Source organism: Mercenaria mercenaria, chromosome 2 (genome assembly GCF_021730395.1).
Source record: "Mercenaria mercenaria strain notata chromosome 2, MADL_Memer_1, whole genome shotgun sequence".
Lineage (NCBI taxonomy): Eukaryota > Metazoa > Mollusca > Bivalvia > Venerida > Veneridae > Mercenaria > Mercenaria mercenaria.
In genome coordinates, this window is record NC_069362.1 from 57,698,584 (window position 1) to 57,720,717 (window position 22,134).

General features: G+C 37.8%; 1 protein-coding gene across 3 annotated transcripts in view; it reads left to right on the plus strand.

The window, feature by feature from the left end:
- The window catches only part of LOC123564021 (transcription factor A, mitochondrial-like), a 36,463-nt gene that overhangs the window by 9,296 nt on the left and 5,033 nt on the right, over positions 1-22,134 (plus strand). For 2 of the 3 annotated variants that reach the window (XM_045357274.2, XM_045357271.2), the window contains exons 2-5: positions 6,169-6,293; positions 8,985-9,055; positions 9,488-9,637; positions 14,817-14,942. In XM_045357274.2, coding sequence (XP_045213209.2) covers positions 6,245-6,293; positions 8,985-9,055; positions 9,488-9,637; positions 14,817-14,942 — 396 coding nt within the window. In that variant the 5' untranslated portion in view covers positions 6,169-6,244. Of the gene's footprint in view, positions 1-2,002; positions 3,549-6,168; positions 6,294-8,984; positions 9,056-9,487; positions 9,638-14,816; positions 14,943-22,134 lie in introns of those variants that run through there. The other variant, XM_053536685.1, reaches the window with a different exon arrangement.

A 22,134-nucleotide genomic window follows, 5' to 3' on the forward strand; every position in this document is an offset into this window, starting at 1 on the left:
CAGTAGGTCAAATAATAGAAAAACCTTGTGACCTCTCTAGAGGCCATATTTTTCATGGGATCTGTATGAAAGTTGGTCTGAATGTTCATCTTGATAATATCTAGGTCAGGTTCGAAACTGGGTCACGTGCGATCAAAAACTAGGTCAGTAGGTCTAAAAATAGAAAAACCTTGTGACCTCTCTAGAGGCCATATTTTTCGCAAGATCTTCATGAAAATTGGTCAGAATGTTCATCTTTAAGATATGTAGGTCAGGTTCGAAACTGGGTCACGTGCCTTCAAAAACTAGGTCAGTAGGTCAAATAATAGAAAAACCTTGTGACCTCTCTAGAGGCCATATTTTTCACGGGATCTGTATGAAAGTTAGTCTGAATGTTTATCTTGATAATATCTAGGTCAGTTTCGAAACTGGGTCACGTGCAGTCAAAAACTAGGTCAGTAGGTTTAAAAATAGAAAAACCTTGTGACCTCTCTAGAGGCCATACTTGTGAATGGATCTTCATAAAAATTGGTCAGAATGTTCACCTTGATGATATCTAGTTCGAAAGTGGGTCAAGTGCCGTCAAAACTAGGTCAGTAGGTCAAATAATAAAAAACCTTATGACCTCTCTAGAGGCCATATTTTTCAAGGGATCTTTATGAAAGTTGGTTTGAATGTTCATCTTGATGATATTTAGGTCAAGTTTGAAACTGGGTCAACTGCTGTCAATAACTAGGTCAGTAGGTCAAATAATAAAAAAAAAAACCTTGTGACCTCTCTAGAGGCCATATTTTTCATGGGATCTGTATGAAAGTTGGTCTGAATGTTCATCTTGATGATATCAAGGTCAGGTTCAAAACTGGGTCACATGAGCTCAAAAACTAGGTCACTATATCAAATAATAGAAAAAATGACGTCATACTCAGTTCAAAACTGGGTCATATGGGGACAGGTGAGCGGTTCAGGACCATCATGGTCTTCTTGTTTGATACTGTTCTCCAGCAATTAATGCAACAATTAAGTAAGGGTCTCAGATGAATGATGTAGAAAAAGTTCAATTGCACATGCATGGTGATTTCTGTAAAAACTGACCCTTCTCAATGAGTGACCCCTTTAACAACTAATTAGCTGCACTGCAGGTTCTTGCTGAAAAGTCTTTTATCAGACTCATATAATTATATACATATGTCACCCTATCTATGATTCATACCAGAACCAAAACTTTACTTAGATGATCAGAAAGTACAAAATATATTTCTTATACATGTAGTATTTAAAAAAAATGGTTCAGTAATTATTCTATTATTAAAGAATTTGTGATAAACTGGAATTAAAGATGAAAAATGGTGACAAAAAAAGTGGAAGACAAAATTTAAGAGAGGCCATTCTTTCTCATCAGGGACAGGATGTCAATATTCTACTACAGAGAAAGTTGAATATGTCAGACTGGAACCAAAAAGGAGGCAACTTGTTGACACAGACCCAGTACCAGCTGTGGCTGCGTGCAAGATCAGATGGAAAGCCGAGATTTGCCGCCAGTGAATTGTGTTTTACGTAGCCAGCAGCAAGATGACCTTCACTGAACAGTCTCGGCAATATAGGTAAGACTTGTTTGCATGTAAAAAGGTGTAAAAAGTGAAAAAAGTCACATGCTTATTAACATGATTTAAAAAAAAAAAATCCTTCAGTTTTAAAGTTTTCCTTTAATTTATTTAGAAAAACTTAAATTTTTGATGAAATGCTTTAAACTTTGACAAGGGCAGCACATATATGCCTTATAATTTCAGCCGAGCGAGCCGATACATCAAAATGAACAAATTTAATGATTTCAAACTTCTTTGACAGTCTAGAATCTTCTCATAATGTTCAGTCTATTTCTTCAAGGGAGACAACTGAAATAGGAAATTGAATATACAAGTTATGCTCTAAGAGGATAGAATTTGACTTTTATAATATTTCAATATTCAGAATGATTTCATTTTAAGTTTACAGCATTTCTGTGCTATTTTTTAGGGGAAATACTGACTGTTACAAGCTGATACATACATCTAAGTTGTGGGAGGTGGTAAATTATCTCACAAGAGAGCACTTGCAGCACAAACTGGACTGCCAAGGCCACCCTACATTTGATCTGGCTTCATTACAACAGTGGGGTTTTTGGTGGTGCGAGTGCTTGAAATGTCAGCAGTGTACTTACAAATCCAAGCGATTTAAGCTGTACACAGAGATTAACACCAACAAGTGTGGACCAAAATCAGCAACAGTGAATAGGGGGAATCTATGTGGCACTGACTCAAACCTTAATAGCTACTACCAGCCTCAGAAAGAGATGTCTGGGTGGAAACATTCTAGGAGCTGCTTACAGGAAAATGTAAAATAATAAATAACGTTGTTACAGAAGAAAACAAAAAAGACATGAGAATAAGGGAAGAACTGAAAGAGTTGAACAAATATAGAAACGAGTCAAAATGCAAGATAAATGTCCAGGCTGATGGCATGTATAACACCAACTTGAACAGTGGTGTGGGGCGGACACCATTTCAGCATGCGACTCGAGTTTCTTATACTGTTGCTGAAAATGTAATATCTAAAAAAGCAAATACATGTAGTAGTCGCTGAGGCAGTTAATAAGTTATGTTCAAAACATGGATTCCACACAAAAGGAAGAATGTGATATAAAATCCAGACCATGCTCCGCCACCGCCAGAATTAAGACAACGAGAGGCACTGTTTTGAAGACCTGCACAAGGATGGAAAATGAACTTGGAAATAAATTTCTGAACTAGTGCTTACCAGGCTGCACTGGATCTGTACAATGAGAAAATCACCAGCACAGAGCTGTTTCATCGGTTTGACACGAGGCATCTTGCTGAAAATCACCGAAAGCAAATGCATAACTGCCCGAGAATTTAAGCATGATGCCTGGTCATAACGCAGCGTACAGGAATTATCTATGCAACAGATTCTCACTTGATCTAAAAATAACTGAAAAGATTAAGTACTGGGTCAACACAATCAAACTATGTGGTTCCCGCTTACATTCTCTGGTCTGTAAGTGTCAACCAAGAACAACTGGCTTATTAGGAGCCCTTTTCTTTAAAAAAGCTGCAGAATTAGTTTGACAAGCCTAGCTAATCATGACACCATGTTAGACTGGATTGAGTTTCAGCTTGGTGAAGATAGTGTATGCTTCAAAAAACCCGCCTCAACTCGAACTCTCAAAAAGTTGAGGGCACAAACAGATATATCAAAAGAAGCTTACCGAAAAATGTCACATTTACACAAAATTTCCTGGGTAGGTTAAACAGCGCTGTATACTCAGTAAACAATGGTCCGGGCGAATCCCTAATAAAACTCTGCAAGGCGGCAAAATGAGTTGCTTGTCAGCTACGTCAGGAACAATTACAAAAGAGAGAAATGACATTGCATTTTAAATAAAAAAGAATGAAAAGATGTCAAATAGTGTACAAATTGCGTGAATGACAACAGTCTTCGTGCAACACATGGAAACAGAGTAATGAAAAGTATGGTGGAGAATTTGAGGACACATTTTAAATGGCATAAAACTGGTAAAATTTTACATAGACATGTTTGTAATGAATATAATGAAGATGTAGTAAAAATACTGATGATAGTACTTTGATTTCAAATGGGAAAAAAAAAGAAATATAAAAGATTTTGTACTTTGTGTTTATTCTTTTTTTACTCTGATTAGTGCATATATCCCAACTGAGGTAATTTTCCCTGATTGAGAGATGCGGCCAGCTTATTTATATACTTGCTGAAACAGGAATCGTGCCAGAAATCTTACACTGTCATTTCATAAACTAAATTGCTACAGATTCACCTTTTGCAGTGATATATTTTTAATCTGTTTTTAGCTCACCTGTCACAAAGTGACAAGGTGAGCTTTTGTGATCGCGCAGCGTCCGTCGTCCGTGCGTGCGTCCATGCGTAAACTTTTGCTTGTGACCACTCTAGAGATTTTTCATGGGGTCTTTATGAAAATTGGTCGGAATGTTCACCTTGATGATATCTAGGTCAAGTTCGAAACTTGGTCACGTGCGGTCAAAAACTAGGTCAGTAGGTCTAAAAATAGAAAAACCTTGTGACCTTTCTAGAGGCCATATTTTTCACAAAATCTTCATGAAAATTGGTCAGAATGTTCACCTTGGTGATATCTAGGTCAGTTTCAAAACTGGGTCACGTGCCGTCAAAAACTAGGTCAGTAGGTCAAATAATAGAGAAACCTTCTGACCTCTCTAGAGGCCATATTTTTCATGAGATCTTTATGAAAATTGGTCTGAATGTTCATCTTGATGATATCTAGATCAGGTTTGAAACTGGGTCACGTGCGGTCAAAAACTAGCTCAGTAGGTCTAAAAATAGAAAAACCTTGTGACCTCTCTAGAGGCCATACTTGTGAATGGATCTTCATAAAAATTGGACAGATTGTTCACCTTGATGATATCTAGGTCAAGTTTGAAAGCGGGTCACGTGTCTTCAATAACTAAGTCAGTAGGTTAAATAATAAAAAAACCTTGTGACCTCTCTAGAGGCCATATTTTTCATGGGATCTGTATGAAAGTTGGTCCGAATGTTCATCTTGATGATATCTAGATCATTTTCGAAACTGGGTCAGCTGCGGTCAAAAACTAGGTCAGTAGGTCTAAAAATAGAAAAACCTTGTGACCTCTCTAGAGGCCATACTTTTGAATGGGTCTTCATTAAAATTGGTCAGAATGTTTACCTTGATGATATCTAGATCAAGTTCGAAACTGGGTCACGTGCCTTCAATAACTGGGTCAGTAGGTCAAATAATAAAAAAACCTTGTGACCTCTCTAGAGGCCATATTTTTCAAGGGATCTGTATGAAAGTTGGTCTGAATGTTCACCTTGATGATATCTAGGTAATTTTGAAACTGGGTCAGTTGTGGTCAAAAACTAGGTCAGTAGGTCTGAAAATAGAAAAACCTTGTGACCTCTCTAGAGGCCATACTTTTCAATGGATCTTCATGAAAATTGGTCAGAATGTTCACCTTGATGATATCTAGGTCAAGTTCGAAACTGGGTCACGTGCCTTCAAAAACTAGGTCAGTAGGTCAAATAATAGAAAAACGTTGTGACCTCTCTAGAGGCCATATTTTTCATGGGATCTGTATGAAAGTTGGTTCATCTTGATGATACCTAGGTCAAGTTTGAAACTGGGTCACGTGCGGTCAAAAACTAGCTCAGTAGGTCTAAAAATAGAAAAACCTTGTGACCTCTCTAGAGGCCATACTTGTGAATGGATCTTCATAGAAGTTGGTCAGAATGTTCACCTTGATGATATCTAGGTCAAGTTTGATAGTGGGTCACGTGTCATCAATAACTAGGTCAGTATGTTAAATAATAAAAAAAACCTTGTGACCTCTCTAGAGGCCATATTTTCAATGGGATCTGTATGAAAGTTGGTCAGAATGTTCATCTTGATGATATCTAGTTCAAGTTAAAATCTGGGTCAACTGCAGTCTAAAAATAGGTCAGTAGGTCTAAAAATAGAAAAACTTTGTAACCTCTCTAGAGGCCATACTTTTCAATGGATCTTCATGAAAATTGGTCAGAATGTTCACCTTGATCAAGTTCGAAACTGGGTCATGTGCTGTCAATAACTAGGTCAGTAGGTCATATAATAAAAAACCTTGTGACCTCTAGAGGCCATATTTTTCAATGTATCTTCATGAAAATTGGTCAGAATTTTTATCTTGATTATAAATATCTAGGTCAGGTTCAAAACTGGGTCACATGAGCTCAAAAACTAGGTCACTATGTCAAATAATAGAAAAAACGACATCATACTCAGTTCAAAACTGGGTCATGTTGGGACAGGTGAGCGATTCAGGACCATCATGGTCCTCTTGTCCTTTTGATGTGACATGAAGAAAAACTTGCTAGCCTACATGTCTTCCGATACTTTCAAACCCTTTTCAAGGACCTAGACACTTTTCTGTGTCAGGCCACAAAGATTGTCAGCAGAAATAATAAAAGAATTTGGGCGAAATACAAGGGAAAGGAAAATGTTTTTTTGCATATTCCTTGTTGCTAACTGCTTCATCTATGATGTATGATTATTGCAAAATGTAGTTTCCACACCCCCTCATAATTCAGTAATTATAAATATACTAATGTTACAAAAATTTAACATTTCAGTGTCAACTATTGCTTCCCAAGATTTTTTGGTGGACGAAGACAAGATGAAAAGCCTAAGAAACCTGCAACACATTTTATGTTGTACTACAAGAATATAAAGAGCAGTCTAGATAAAAACAATCCAGGTATACTTTGCTCATAATGTTGCACCAAGGCCTGAAGAATCTTAACTATTTATATGGAGGGATAACAAATTAGTTTAATCCCAACAGGTTGGTTGTTGCCAAAAGATGTTGGGGGTGGGGGGACCAGTGTTTTCTGATGGATATTGCTGATGTTATAACACAGAACAAATGCTTGCAAATGCTTGTTTAGCCATTATTATTACTGTACATTTCTTTATGTACGTCCCCTAACTATGCAGAACTGGAAGGCTTTTATTAAGGCCCTATAAATCCCTATTTAGTTGCAGATTTCCCTTTTTGTTCTAAATTATGATTCCGTCCGTCTGTCTGTGTGTACGAACCAGATCACCTATAGCCCACATAAATGACCCAGTTTAGTTCATACTCATAGCTCAACAATGCTACATGTAGTTCATGTAGAATAGAAGCCGAACATCCTTAGATGCTAAGCGTTGTCGCTTCTTTGGCCCATTTGTAATTTGTTTTCCCCATTTGGCATTAATCAGTTATTGTTTTTATAAGATTTTTGGAATATCCTTACAGTAATTCTATTCCATTTTGTCATAATATTGGTATGTACATTCTGACACATTATTTTTTATATTATCATTATTGACATTTAAAAATACCAAATTTGTAAAAAAAAATTAAAAACATAATTCCCTAACACAGTCTTCACACTCTATAATTGCATATATATGTTCTGTAATTTGCTAGTAGGGACTTTAGCACCTTTGCTGTGAATTTTGACTGGCCTCACATTTAAAAATATCAAATTTTAAAAAGAAACACAATTCCCTAGCACAGCTTTTCAATCTATAGGGTCATAAATACTGCATTTTACTGGTAGGGGCTATAGCACCTTGTTATAAATTTTGACTGGCCTGACTGTTTATTCAGCCTAGATTTGAAGCTGTTGAGTGTTGGTGCTTCATTTATACTTTTAGGGTGCGTATTCCATGTGTAAACAACCTTATGACTGAATGCATTTTTAGCTCGACTATTCAAAGAATAGGGGAGCTATCCTACTCGCCCCAGCGTCGGCGTTAGCGAGAGCATGAGCGTCACAAAAATATTAAAGTTTGCGTACCATCCCAAATATTTTCAAAGTCCATTGAGATATTGCTTGTTTACCATCATGACCCCAGTCTGTAAAAAGGAGAAGGCAACTCTATCAAGCATTTTGACTGAATTATGGCCCCTTTTCGACTTAGAATAAATGTTAAAGTTTGCGTACCACCCCAGATATTTTCAAAGTCCATTGAGATATTGCTTTCATATTTTGCATACTTGTTAACCATCATGACCCCAGTCTGCAAACAGGAGGAGGCAACTCTATCAAGCATTTTGACTGAATAATGGCCCCTTTTCGACTTAGAATAAATGTTAAAGTTTGCGTACAACCCCAAATATTTTCAAAGTCCATTGAGATATTGCTTTGATATTTTGCATACTTGTTTACCATCATGACCCCAGTCTGTAAACAGGAGGAGGCAACTCTATGAAGCACTTTGACTGAATTATGGCCCCTTTTCGACTTAGAATAAATGTTAAAGTTTGCGTACCACCCCAAATAATTTCAAAGTCCATTGAGATATTGCTTTCATATTTTGCATACTTGTTTACGGTCATGATCCCAGTCTGTAAAGAGGAGGAGGCAATTCTATCAAGCATTTTGACTGAATTATGGCCCCTTTTCGACTTAGAATATGCTTATTGTAATGTTAAAGTTTTACTTTTAGCTTATATTATACTATCAAGCACTGAGAAAAGTCGAGCGCGCTGTCCACTGACAGCTCTTGTTTTAGCTCACCTGAGGTAGAGTTGCTGAAGTCGAGCTATTGAGACCGGTCATTTTCAGGCATCCATCGTTCGTCCTCATTTGCCTTGTTGATACCCTAGAGGCCATAGTTGTGAACAATCTTTCTGAAACTTGGTCAGAATGTTTGTCTTGATGGTTTCTAGGTCAAGTTTGAAACTGGGTCATTTGGGATCAAAAACTAGGTCAGTAGGGCAGATCAAAGGGAAATCTTGTTAACACTCTGGAGTCCACAGTTTTTAGGTTTGAAATTCATGAGAATTAGTCAGAATGTTTGTCTTGGTGACCTCTAGGTCAGATTAGAATCTGGGTCATGTGGGGTCAAAAACTAGGTCACTATGTCACATCAAAGGAAAAGCTTGTTAACACCCTAGAGGCAACATTTATGACCCTGTCTTCATGAAACTTTGCCAGGGTGTTTATTTTGATGATTCTAAGGCCAATATCAAAACTGGGTCATATGGGGTAAAAAACTAGGTCACCCGGTCATAGCAAAGGAAAAGGTTGTTAACACTCCTGAGGCCACATTTATGACCCTGTCTTTATGAAACTTAGTCAGAATGTTTATCTTGATGATTCCAAGGCCAGTTTAAAAACTGGGTCATATGGGGTAAAAAACTAGGTCACACGGTCATATCAAAGGAAAAGCTTAAGGCCACATTTATGACCCTTATTTTCATGGAACTTTGGTCAGAATGTTTATCTTGATGATTCCTAGGCCAAGTTCTAAACTGGGTCATGTGGGGTCAAAAACTGGGTCATCACTCAAATCAAATGAAAAGCTTGTTAAGACTGTAGAGGCCACATTTATGGCTCTATGAAACTTGGTCAGCTCTTGTTTATACTTGGTCAGCTCTTGTTTATAATTGTAGATATAAAGATCACAGAGAAGGTTAAACTGGCAAGCATGAAGTACAAAGATTTATCACCAGAAGAGAAGCAGGTATGAATCTTTTTTATGCGACAGAAGGTGGGCATATTAAAATCGCACTGTCCGTCCGTAAAGTGGGTGTATTATGACTTGGGGTTTGGGGTGAATTTGTCCAGATACTGGGTAAAGTTGGTGTAAAATGACTGGGGTTTTGGGGTAGATTTTGTTCAGATATTTTGTAAGGTAGATGTTAGAATAACAGGGGTTTGTTGTGAATTTTGTACTGATACTTTGTAAGATAGATGCAAAAAATAACTGGGTTTTTGGAGTGAATTTTGTCCAGGTACTGGGTAAAGGTGAATTTTTGACAGGACATTAATACTGTCTGGTAAAAGGTCATAACTCAATTAAGAACTGAAATTTTTGAAGAAAGAGTTTTCTGCACTTTGATTATGAGAAATTTTGAATTTTATGGACTAAATTCAATTATTATTACATTGACAGAAATTAAATGCACAGAGTGAGAAACTCCTTGAGGAGTATAGAGAGAAGATGGAGAAATGGCGAAGTTCACTTTCATCGGAGGAAAAGGATGCTCTCAAGGCAGAACATAGGGAACAGAGGGAAAAGAAAGAAAAAAGAAAAATAGCAAAGGTGATAATTATGTTTTACTTTCATGATTTTTAAATAGAATTTAGTTTGCACTGTTACAAGAAGGCAACTTTTTAGCTCAAGGTGTGCTTTTGTGTGTTGTCTGTCCACAATTTATTGTGAACACGATAGAGACCACATTTTGCAATTGATTTTAATCAAACTTGCACACAACTTGTATTGGCATAATATCTCGGTACATTTGGAAAACTGTCCAGATCCCATTATGGGTTCCAGAGTTATGGCCCCTTAAAGGCCCAAATTTGCTATTTTGGCTATTGCAGCCATATAATGCCTACATTTATGCTTTGATTTGATACAGACTTGCAAAATATCTTTAACAACAATAGGTCTTGGATTCCATGGTGAATCTGTCAGATCCAGTTATAGGTTCTGAAGTTACGGCCCCTGATTGACCCCTGAAAGAGCCAAAATTTGTTAATGTTTAACTTATGAACACAATAGAAGTGACATTTTACATTAGATTTTATCCACACTTATACACAAGTTAAGTCACAGTAAGATCTTGGTTCTTTTGGAAAACTGGTTAGATTCCATCATGGGTTCTAGAGTTACTGCCCATGAAAGGGTCAAAATTTTCTAATTTGGCCCTTTCAGCCGTACAGATGTTTTGTTTATGCTTTGATTTGATACAAACTTACACAGAATGTTTATCTTGATGATCTCTAGGGCAAGTTTGAAAGTGGGTCATGTGGGGTCAAAAACTAGGTCACCAGGTCAAATAAAAGGAACAGCTTGTTAACACCCTAGAGGCCACATTTATGACCCTATCTTCATGAAACTTGGTCAGAATGTTTATCTTGATGATTCCTATGCTATTTTCAAAACTGGGTCATATGGGGTCAAAAACTAGGTCACCCGGTCATGTCAAAGGAAAAGCTTGTTAACACACTTGAAGCCACATTTATGACCCTATTTTCATGAAACTTGGACAGAACGTTTATCTTGATGATTCCTAGGCCAAGGTGGAAACTGGGTTATTTGGGGTCAAAAACTAGATCACCACTCAAATCAAGGGAAAAGCTTGTTAATACTGTAGAGGCCACATTTATGACCCTAAACTTGGTCAGAATGTTTATCTTAATGATTCCAAGGCCAAGTTTGAATTTGGGTGATGTGGATGCAAAAACTAGGTCACTCCCTCATATCAAAGGAAAAGCTTGTTAACACTCTAGAGGTCACATTAACAGGTGAGCGATATAGGACCCTCTTGTTTACTTACCTACAATTTACTAGAATCCTGAAGAACCCTTTATCTGGATGCTTGAGTCACAAAACTTGGCAGTGTTTCCACTGTTGGCTGCCAATGGCGCCAAATTAGACAAAAAATAAATTCTAGCGCTAAAAATCTTCAATTGGCGAATTTCAGTGGCACCAACAAAAAATAAAACGAAAAAATTCAATGATCTGATCTTTCTCACGGAAGTAAATTTCTTACACTGTGCACCGGAAATCGATCCAATGTAAAGGTTGTGCATGATTGGTTATACATGATGTGTTATTTATTTCACCTGTATGACACTTGAGATGAGTGTTTTGAGTAGTTAGTGACATTTTGGGGGACAAATTAATTGTATAATTGGAATAACTGGCGAGTTTAATTACCCAGCTGATTAGATAATAGCGCATGCGTTGGTTAATGTTGTCTGTAGCAAATTTAAAACAATGAAAAGAAATATTGCTCGTAATGTCGCCGACACAGTTAAATGGTATCTAAATGATTGAAAAAAAAATTTAATAACTATCTATGTGGTATGTCAAAAGTGGTATGTCGCCTCTTACAGACTATTGGCTCCAACTTTGGAGCCACTGGCCCAAACTTTTTCTGATTGGCGAATTTGTTGGTACAAAGTGAAATTGACCCAGAGGAAACCTAGCTTGGAATTTAAACTGAGGAGAGTTTTCAATCATTTTTAGCTCACCTGAGCACGAAGTGCTCAAGGTGAGCTTTTGTGATCGCCCTGTCTGTGTGTGTCGTCAGTTGTCCGTCATCGTCAACAATTTGACTGTTAACACTCCAGAGGTCACAATTTTGGCCTAATCTTGATGAAATTTGGTCAGAATATTACCCTCAATAAAATATTGGACAAGTTCAGTATTGGGTAATCTGGGATCAAAAACTAGGTCACCAGGTCAAATCAAAGGAAAAGCTTATGAACACTCTAGAGGTCACAATTTTGGCCCAGTCTTAATGAAACTTGGTCATAATGTTACCCTTAATAAAATCTTGTACAAGTTTGATATTGGGTCATCTGGGGTCAAAAACTAGGTCACCAGGTCAAATCAAAGAAAAAGCTTGTTAACACTCTAGAGGTCACATTTATGACTTTATCTTCATGAGACTTTGTCAGAATGTTAATCTTGATGATCTCAAGGTCCAGTTTGAATCTGGGTCATGTAGGATCAAAAGCTAGGTCACCAGGTCAGATCAAAGGAAAAGCTAGATAACACTGTAGAGGCCACATTTATGACCATATCTAAATGAAACCTGATCAGAATGTTAATCTTGATGATTTATAGGTCAAGTTTGAATCTGGGTCAGGTGGGATCAAAAACTAGGTCACTAGGTCAAATCAAAGGAAAAGCTTGTTAACACTATAGAGGCCACATTTATGACTGTATCTTCATGAAACTTAGTCAGAATGTTAATCTTGATGATCTTTAGGTCAATAGGTCAGGTGAGCGATACAGGGCCATTATGGCCCTCTTGTTCAAGTGCAGAATGCAGAAACCTACAGACATGAAACTTATAGGATAATTTGCCCATGTCAAGGAGATAACCCTAAATAGTTTCATGTCTGCCCCATATTAACTAAGTCTTTTTCATGTCTGCTCCATAACTAAGTTTCGTGTCTGCTCCATAACTAAGTCTGTTTCAGTCTGCCCCATAACTAAGTCTGTTTCATGTCTGCTTCGTAACTAAGTCTGTTTCATGTCTGCCCCATATTATCTAAGTCTGTTTCATGTCTGCTTCGTAACTAAGTCTGTTTCATGTCTGCCCCATATTAATTAAGTCTGTTTCATGCCTGCCCCATAACTAAGTCTGTTTTATGTCTGCTCCATAAATAAGCCTGTTTCTTGTCTGCTCCATAACTAAGTGTTTTCATGTCTGCTCCATAACTAAGTCTGTTTCATGTCTGCCCCATAACTAAGTCTGTTTTCATGTCTGCTCCATAACTAAGGCTGTTTCATGTCTGCCCCATATTAACTAAGTCTGTTTCATGTCTGCTCCATAACTAAGTCTGTTTCATGTCTGCCCCATATTAACTAAGTCTGTTTCATGTCTGCTCCATAAATAAGTCTGTTTCATGTCTGCTCCATAACTAAGTCTGTTTTCATGTCTGCTCCATAACTAAGTCTGTTTCATGTCTGCTCCATAACTGAGTCTGTTTCATGTCTGTTCCATAACTAAGTCTGTTTCATGTCTGCCCCATATTAACTAAGTCTGTTTCATGTCTGCTCCATAAATAAGTCTGTTTCATGTCTGCTCCATAAATAAGTCTGTTTCATGTCTGCTCCATAACTAAGTCTGTTTTCATGTCTGCTCCATAACTAAGTCTGTTTTCATGTCTGCTCCATAACTAAGTCTGTTTCATTTCTGCTCAATAGCTAAGTCTGTTCCATGTTTGCTCAATAACTAAGCCATTAATTGAGGGATTTAATTATTATTTGGTACAACTGTTCCACATAATGAAACAGTATGTCATGTGCAACAACTAGACCCCTAGCTCAAAAGTCACTGTCACATGTAAAGGTCATTTTTTTTTAGGGATTTTTTTTTGTCTGGTCAATAACTTTGCAGTGCACAAATTGATATTCAGATAACTTGGTACAAACATATACCAAAACAAGACGATGTGTCACATGGAACCGCCATGACCCCCGACTCAAAGGTCAAGTTTGCAACGGTTAACAGGGTCTCAGAAATTTAGGGATTTCTGTTTGCTATATTCATTGACTGACTAATTGCCAGAACAAATAGAACAAAAGTCATGTTTTTAAGCCAAATAACATTTGTAGATGAATTACTGTTTATTATACTTTATATAGGAGTGAGCTTGTCAGTAGGATGGTCGGTCTGTCGGTCCGTTGGTTTTCATGGTTTCTGGACAATAACTCACGAAAGGCTTGACAGATTTAAATAATTTTTGGTACTTAGGTGTAACATCAGAAAATACAGGTCAAGTTCGACTTTGAGGTCAGAAGGTCAAAGGTCAAGGTCACAGTGACCCTGAACAGTTGAATGTTTTCCGGATGGTAACTTGAGAATGCTTGGGCCTAGGATCATAAATTTTGGTACATAGGTGTAACATCATGAAATACAGGTCAGTTCAACTTTGAGGTCAGTAGGTCAAGGTCACAGTGACCCGGAACAGTTAAATGGTTTTCGGATGATAACTTTAGAACGCTTGGGCCTATGATCATAAATTTTTGTACACAGGTGTTTCATGATAAAATACAGGTCAGTTTTGACTTCGAGGTTAGTAGATCAAAGGTCAAGGTCACAATGACACAAAACGGTTAAATGGTTTCCGGATGATAACTTGAGAATGCTTGGGCCTAGGATTATGAAAATTGATAGGGAGGTATGTCATGGCCAGTAGATGACCCCTAATGATTTTGAGGTCAGTAGGTCACCGGTCAAGGTCACAGTGCACAGAACATTTAAACAGTTTTCAGACAATAACTTCAGAACGTTAGGCCTAGGATCACGAAACTTAATAGGGAGGTTGGTCATGACCAGCAGGTGACACCTGTTGAATTTGATTTCAAAAGGTCAAAGGTCAGAGTGACCCCTTGCATTTAAACCGTTCCCGCACAATAACTTGAGAACGCTTGGGCCGAGGATAATGAAACTTCATAGGGAGGTTGATCATGACCAGCAGATGACCCCTATTGATTTTTAGGTCAAGCAAGCAAGTTCGTCTGTGACATTGGCTTAGTTCTGTGACAAGGCCATATTGTGGGGGTATAATTTGTCACTCCTGTGACAACTCTAGTTTGGTTGGGATATGGACCTCAGATGGGGTTGAACATAAGGTAGCAGAATAGTTTTAATGTAGAGAATAGTTGCCCCAGTTAATGACAGGCTACCAGATGGACATAATGTGTTTTTAACTTTTACAAATAGCTGTTGTTATATCTATTGTGTTCATTACAGCTACAAAGACAGAATGAGATGCCTAGGAGACAAGGAACATCATTTAGCATGTATGTTTCTGATCAGCTTAAAGCCATCAATTTACAGTTTATGTCCCCAACTGAACGGCTGGAAGCTGTTAGAAGGGTAAGAAGTCATAGAAAATAATGACATTTCTAATTGCTGTTCATCAGGGTTCTGTTAATGAATTCATATACATCCAGTTTGAAATTTTAAAAGAATGTGCATTTATAATTTGTGTTTTCTGTAGATCTGGGTTTACAATTTTTGTTATTTATCCTCTTTCATTTTCAAAACTTCCAGATATTTGACCAAAATAATCATTGTATTTAATTTTCTGTAGTATATACACAGCATCCCCATGGTAAACGGGTGTTTGACCAAGTTTAAGTGTTTAAGGTTTGTGTTATATTTCTTTGAAAGTTCGATCAAGTAAAAATTTAGTGAAAGCCTTGCGTAGTTTGTGATAGCAATAACGCTGTTGTAACAACTGGTTTTTTTCTTCATCTAAATCAATAATTTTAACCCTCTTTTGAGCAAGCTCTTTGGTGATATGTATGTATGTATGTATGTAGACACTGTATGATGTTGTTTGAGAGACATAGCTCAGTCAAGGGTGGGAGGGGGTTGGGGGGGAGGGGGAGGTAATTGACACAAGTTGAAATCTATTTTTGTCTCAAGGATACCATTAACAGTTGTCAAATGTAGGTTCAAAATGGACACTTCAGAATCTAAGGTACTAGCATTAGCTTTGTTAAGTTTTGATTCCTTCGGATAAATATGTTTCGCTATTTCTGAAAAATATAGTTCTTACATATTTAAAACATCATCACTTTGGTATCTTGAGTTTCATTAAAGCTCAAGTAATGTCAAGCTGGGTCTCAGTGGACAAACTAAGCATGGAATCATATTCATAACAGTATAAAAAGTCAGAAGTCAGTGGAGCACAGTTAATTCCCATCATGAATTGCTTGCCTATATATTTTATAGCCAGATTTGATGATTAATATGCCATCCACTAGAAACAGCAATGCTTACCTGATCACAGGCCCACAGCGGCACTTTTCTGTAGACAGCATGTCCCCTACCCAGAGGCAAGTAGGAAGCCATCCATCTGGCTTATGGAAGGTCTTTGGTTCTACCCAAATGCCAGCTCATGATGAAATAATGCACGGAAGGGCACCTTGGGTCTTCCTCCACCATCAAAGCTGGAAAGTTGCCATATGACCTATAATTGTGTCTGTGCGAAGTTAAACCCAGCTGAAACAAAACAAAACAAACCTGACGCAAGTATGTTTGCGTGTTTGTTGCGGCTGACCTGATTAGGTCAGTAGAGGACAAGTCTTGTTTTGGTGTGATTACAAAAAGTAGGTTAATGTTGTTGGAAAGGAATCATTGTACAAAATGGCAATTGTTCTATTATACAAATACTACATGTATTTGAATGACTTTATTTTCTTAGTTAGTACATTTAGTCCAGTTTTGATACCTTTTCACCATGTCAATTTTTTTCCCAAAGCTGTATGTAGAAAGATATTTATGCCTCCCTTCGAAGAAGGTGGGGTATATTGTTTTGCAGATATTGGTCAGTCAGTCGGTATGTCGGTCAGTCTGTGTCGGTCAGTCAGTATGTTGGTCGGTCCATAGACCAGTTGGTTTCCGGATGATAACTCAAGAACGCTTGGGCCTAGGATCATGAAAGTTGATAGGGAGGTTGATCATGACCAGCAGATGACCTGTAAGGGTCTGTTACCGTAAAAACTCGAATAAATTACGCAGTTTATTCACGATTTTTTCATTTTCTCAAAGGGGTGCGTAATATACACCAAGGTAGAGCTTCAAACATTTTTTCCCAGCTTGAAAACCTGAAAATATCGGCAAAAATCAGACAATTTTGTCAACTGTCACGTGTTTACATTTTGAGCCCTGCTTTTTTAACCTCCTTTTGAAGAGCGTTTTATTGGGTGAGTCTAAAAACACGTATGGAACCGAATCTCTGATGATATATGGTAAAGCTGTCAAAAACTAGGTCAGTAGGTCTAAAAATAGAAAAACCTTGTGACCTTTCTAGAGGCCATACTTGTGAATGGATCTTCATAAAAATTGGTCAGAATGTTCATCTTGATGATATCTAGGTCAAGTTGGAAACTGGGTCAAATGCGTCAAAAACTAGGTCAGTAGGTCTTAAAATAGAAAAACCTTGTGACCTCTCTAGAGGCCATACTTGTGAATGGATCTTCATAAAAATTGGTCAGAATGTTCATCTTGATGATATCTAGGTCAAGTTCGAAACTGGGTCAAGTGTGGTCAAAAACTAGGTCAGTAGGTCTAAAAATAGAAAAACCATGTGACCTCCCTAGGGGCCATATTTTTCAATGGATCTTCATGAAAATTGGTCAGAATGTTCATCTTGATAATATCTAGGTCAAGTTCGAAACTGGGTCAAGTGCGATCCAAAACTAGGTCAGTAGGTCTAAAATAGAAAATCTTTGTGACCTCCCTAGAGGCCACATTTTTCAATGGATCTTCATGAAAATTGGTGAGAATGTTCACCTTGATGATATCTAGGTCAAGTTCGAAACTGGGTCACATGCGGTCAAAAACTAGGTCATTAGGTCTAAAAATAGAAAAACCTTGTGACCTCTCTAGAGACCATATTTTTCAATGGATCTTCATGAAAGTTGGTCTGAATGTTCACCTTGATGATATCTAGATCAAGTTTGAAAGTGGGTCACGTGCGATCAAAAACTAGGTTATTAGATCTAAAAATAGAAAAACCTAGTGACCTCTCTAGAAGCCATATTTTTCAATGGATCTTCATGAAAATTGGTCAGAATGTTCACCTTGATGATATCTAGGTTAAGTTTGAAAGTGGGTCACATGCAGTCAAAAACTAGGTCATTAGGTCTAAAAATAGAAAAACCTTGTGACCTCCCTAGAGGCCATATTTTTCAATGGATCTTCATGAAAATTGGTCAGAATGTTCATCTTGATGATATCTAGTTCAAGTTCCAAACTGGGTCACGTGCAGTCCAAAACTAGGTCAGTAGGTCTAAAAATAGAAAATCCTTGTGACCTCCCTAGAGGCCATATTTTTCAATGGATCTTCATGAAAATTGGTCAGAATGTTCACCTTGATGATACCTAGGTCAGGTTCGAAACTGGGTCACGTGCGGTCAAAAACTAGGTCAGTAGGTCTAAAAATAGAAAAACCTTGTGACCTCTCTAGAGGCCGTATTTTTCAATGGATCTTCATGAAAGTTGGTCTGAATGTTCACCTTGATGATATCTAGGTCAAGTTCGAAAGTTGGTCACGTGCGGTCAAAAAACTTGGTCAGTAGGTCTAAAAATAGAAACCTTGTGACCTCTCTAGAGGCCATACTGTTCAGGAGATCTTCATGAAAATTGGTGAGAATGTTCACCTTGATGATATCTAGGTCAAGTTCGAAACTGGGTCACATGCCATCAAAAACTAGGTCAGTAGGTCAGATAATAGAAAAACCTTGTGACCTCTCTAGAGGCCATACTTTTCATGAGATCTTCATGAAAATTTGTGAGAATGTTCACCTTGATGATATCTAGGTCAAGTTCGAAACTGGGTCAGGTGCCTTCAAAAACTAGGTCATTAGGTCAAATAATAGAAAAACCTTGTGACCTCTCTAGTTTATTTTTCGTGCTGCATTTCAATATGGTGGCTGCTAAAATTCTGGATTTCAGCCTCGGAAATCCTTCTATCATTTGATTGGTGGATTTCTGGATTTTAATGTTTTGATTGGTGGATTTCAGATCCACAAGTTAATAAAAGCTGGTAAGAAATCCTGGCTAGCACTTCGGTCTTGACCTTCAAAAGCGTCACATCAAAAGTGCAACAACCGCCAACTTTCAGTTTCACTTTGATAAAATTCAACCAACTCCTGTTTGTAAGTATTTGTAATCCAACTGTATGAAGGAACACTGTTGTTAATATATCAGAATATTACTATATAGTAAAAGTACTTTTAAACTTGAAAGAAATCTTCATTTATTTTCTCGGAATCCTGACAGATGTTTACAGACCCCTATAGATTTTGAGGTCAGTTGCGTAAAGGTCAAGGTCACAGTGACTCGGAACAATTAAACGGTTTCTGGATGATAACTCGAGAACGCTTGGGCCTAGGATCATGAAAGTTGATAGGGAGGATGGTCAGGACCAGCAGATGAACCCTGTTGATTTTGAGGTCAATAGGTCAAAGGTCAAGATCACATTGATCCAGAACAGTGGAACTTTTTTATGCACCCGGCATCTACTGATGCGGGAGGCATATAGTGATTGTCCTGTCCATCCGTTTGTTCGTCCGAGCACACGATTGGTACCTTAGGTGGTAGGAGGTGTGACCTAGGGCAATAGAAATCCTTTGTATTCATTCCGTAACCACTTAATTCTTTTGTTCCTTAAGTGGTCATTCTATTGTTTTCAGACAAGGGAATGACCACCTGATACATGAATCGTATGGGTGTCCGTTCGTTTGTTCGTCCGTACGAGGTTAACCAAATGGGACCATTTCGTCTAGCATCAATACCCCTTACTAGAATGACTTGATACTAATGCAGATGTAACCTGTGACCATTCCTCATCTTCAGACATCACCTGACCTCAGTTTGACCTTGACCTCATTTTGGACTTAGGTTGCTTTATATGGGCCATCTCTTGGTTAACCAAATGGGACCGTTTCGTCTAGCATCAATACCCCTTACTAGAATGACTTGATACTAATGCAGATGTAATCTGTGACCATTCCTCATCTTCAGACATCACCTGACCTCAGTTTGACCTTGAACTTGACCTCGTTTTGGACTTAGGTTGCTTTGTATCGACAAGGATGGCACCGGGGGCATCAAGCGTTTATTGAACGCAGCTTTTCCAAATTTTTTGCCAAATAGCTGGAGAATACTTTGGTCTAAGATCACGTTTGATACAGAGTTTACTTATGATGTGTAAATGACCCATAATTAGTGATTTGAGGTCAGTATGTCGAACATCCAGTGCACTGTGACCAAATAATTTCTGTTCCTTGTGCAATTACTGAATGCATCAAGGGGGGCATTTCAATAGGTCATACATCAAGGTTACAGTGACCCAGATCAGTTAAACGGTTTCCAGTAGATAACTCAAGTTATTTTCTCCCTCGCTACGCTCGTCCGTAAAAAGAAAACATTTCTTGACTATATAACACTGATGACGGTTTCAAAGAATGCGGTGCGTTACTGATCTTTATTTTATGACAATTTTTGGTACGAATTCATACAATTATATTAATTAATATATAATAAACATATAGTATTAAACAACTATGTGTATGAAATGTCATCAAATAGATATTGTAAAATACTAAGAATAACCACATTTATGGAATTTAGTAAAAAGTTATCTTTCACAAAATATGAACTTCTAAATAGGGAAAAGTATTGGCAAACCAGAAAACTTATGACATCATTTTGTAAGTATTTATATCCGGCCTCAATTTTACAAAATTTTATGAAAATTCAGCGCACCAACGACTTTCTTCTGTCAGTAACGCCCGTCGACTGATTTAAAACAACAATACCTACACATTCCTAGCTAATTTTGCGCCACACGTTTTATTCGTGTTTATGAATTTCTTTTAGTTTTAAAGGCCCGATAATAAAAAATGAAGAACCTTTTAAAGACCCATAATGAAGTATCATAAAGAAATTAAAAACACTTGGGTCTATGATCAGGAAAGTTGATAGGGAGGATGATCAGGACCAGCAGATGACCTTTATTGATTTTTAGGTCGGTAGGTCAAAGGTCAAGGACACAGTAACCCGGAACAATTAAACAGTTTCCGGACTATATCTTGAGAATGCTTGGGCCTAGGATCACTAAACTTAATAGGGATGTTGATCATGACCAGTAGATGACTCCTATTGATTTTGAGTTCAGAGGTCAAGGTGACAGTGACCCAGAACAGTTAAATGGTTTCTGGATGATAACTCAAGAACACTTGGGCCTAGAATTTTGAAAGTTGATAGGAAGGTTGGTCATGACCAGCAGATGACCCCTATTGATTTTGAGGTCAGTAGGTCAAAGGTCAAAACCACATTGACCCAGAACAGTAAAAAAAATTTTTGCCAAATAACTGGAGAATACTTTATTCTAAGATCACATTTGATACAGAGTTTACTTATGATTGGTAAATTACCCATAATTAGTGATTTGAGGTCAGTATGTCGAATATCCAGTGCACTGTGACCAAATAATTTCTGTTCCTTGTACAATTACTGAATGCATCAGGGGGGGCATTTCAATAGGTCATACATCAAGGTTACAGTGACCCGGATCAGTTAAACGGTTTCCAGTAGGTAACTCAAGTTATTTTCTCCATCGCTACGCTCGTCCAAAAATAAAACATTTCTTGATTATACAGTGATAAGAAAAGAAAACAACACTGATGACGGTTTCAAAGAATGCAGTGCATTACTGATCTTTATTTTATGACAATTTTTGGTGGGGGGCATTTCGTGTTCTACGAGCTCTTGTTCTAAATATGGAATTACTACATTGTGTTTGTTGTGCCCCCCCCCCATGAGTGGTGGGGGCATATAGATTTGGTCTTGTCCGTCCGACCGTCCGTCCGTGCGTCCGTCCGTCCATCCATCCGTCCGTCCGTCCGTCCGTCCATCCGAAGTTCGTAACGCGCCTAGCTCGAAAAGTATTTGATATAAATTGATCAAACCTTGCATGAGTCTTTATCATGATATGAACTTGCGCACCTCCTATTTTTCGTCTGGCTCCGCCCTCTATTTTCAGAGTTATGGCCCCTGAAATAGTCAAAAATGCACATTTTGACCTTGTGACACGCCTAGCTCAAAAAGTATTTGATATAGATTCATGAAACCTTGCATGAGTCTTAATCATGATATGAACTTGCGCACTTCCTATTTTTCGTCTGGCTCCGCCCTCTATTTTCAGAGTTATGGCCCCTGAAATAGTCGAAAATGCACATTTTAACCTTGTGACATGCCTAGCTCAAAAAGTATTTGATATAGATTCATGAAACCTTGCATGAGTCTTAATCATGATATGAACTTGCGCACCTCCTATTTTTCATCTTGCTCCACCCCAACTTTTAGAGTTATAGCCCCTGAAATGGTCAAAAATACACATTTTCACCTTGTGACACGCCTAGCTCAAAAGTATTTGATATAGATTCATGAAACTTGCATGAGTCTTAATCATGATATGAACTTGCGCACCTCCTATTTTTCATTTGGGGTCTGCCCCCATTTTCAGAGTTATGGCCCTGAAGTAGTCAAA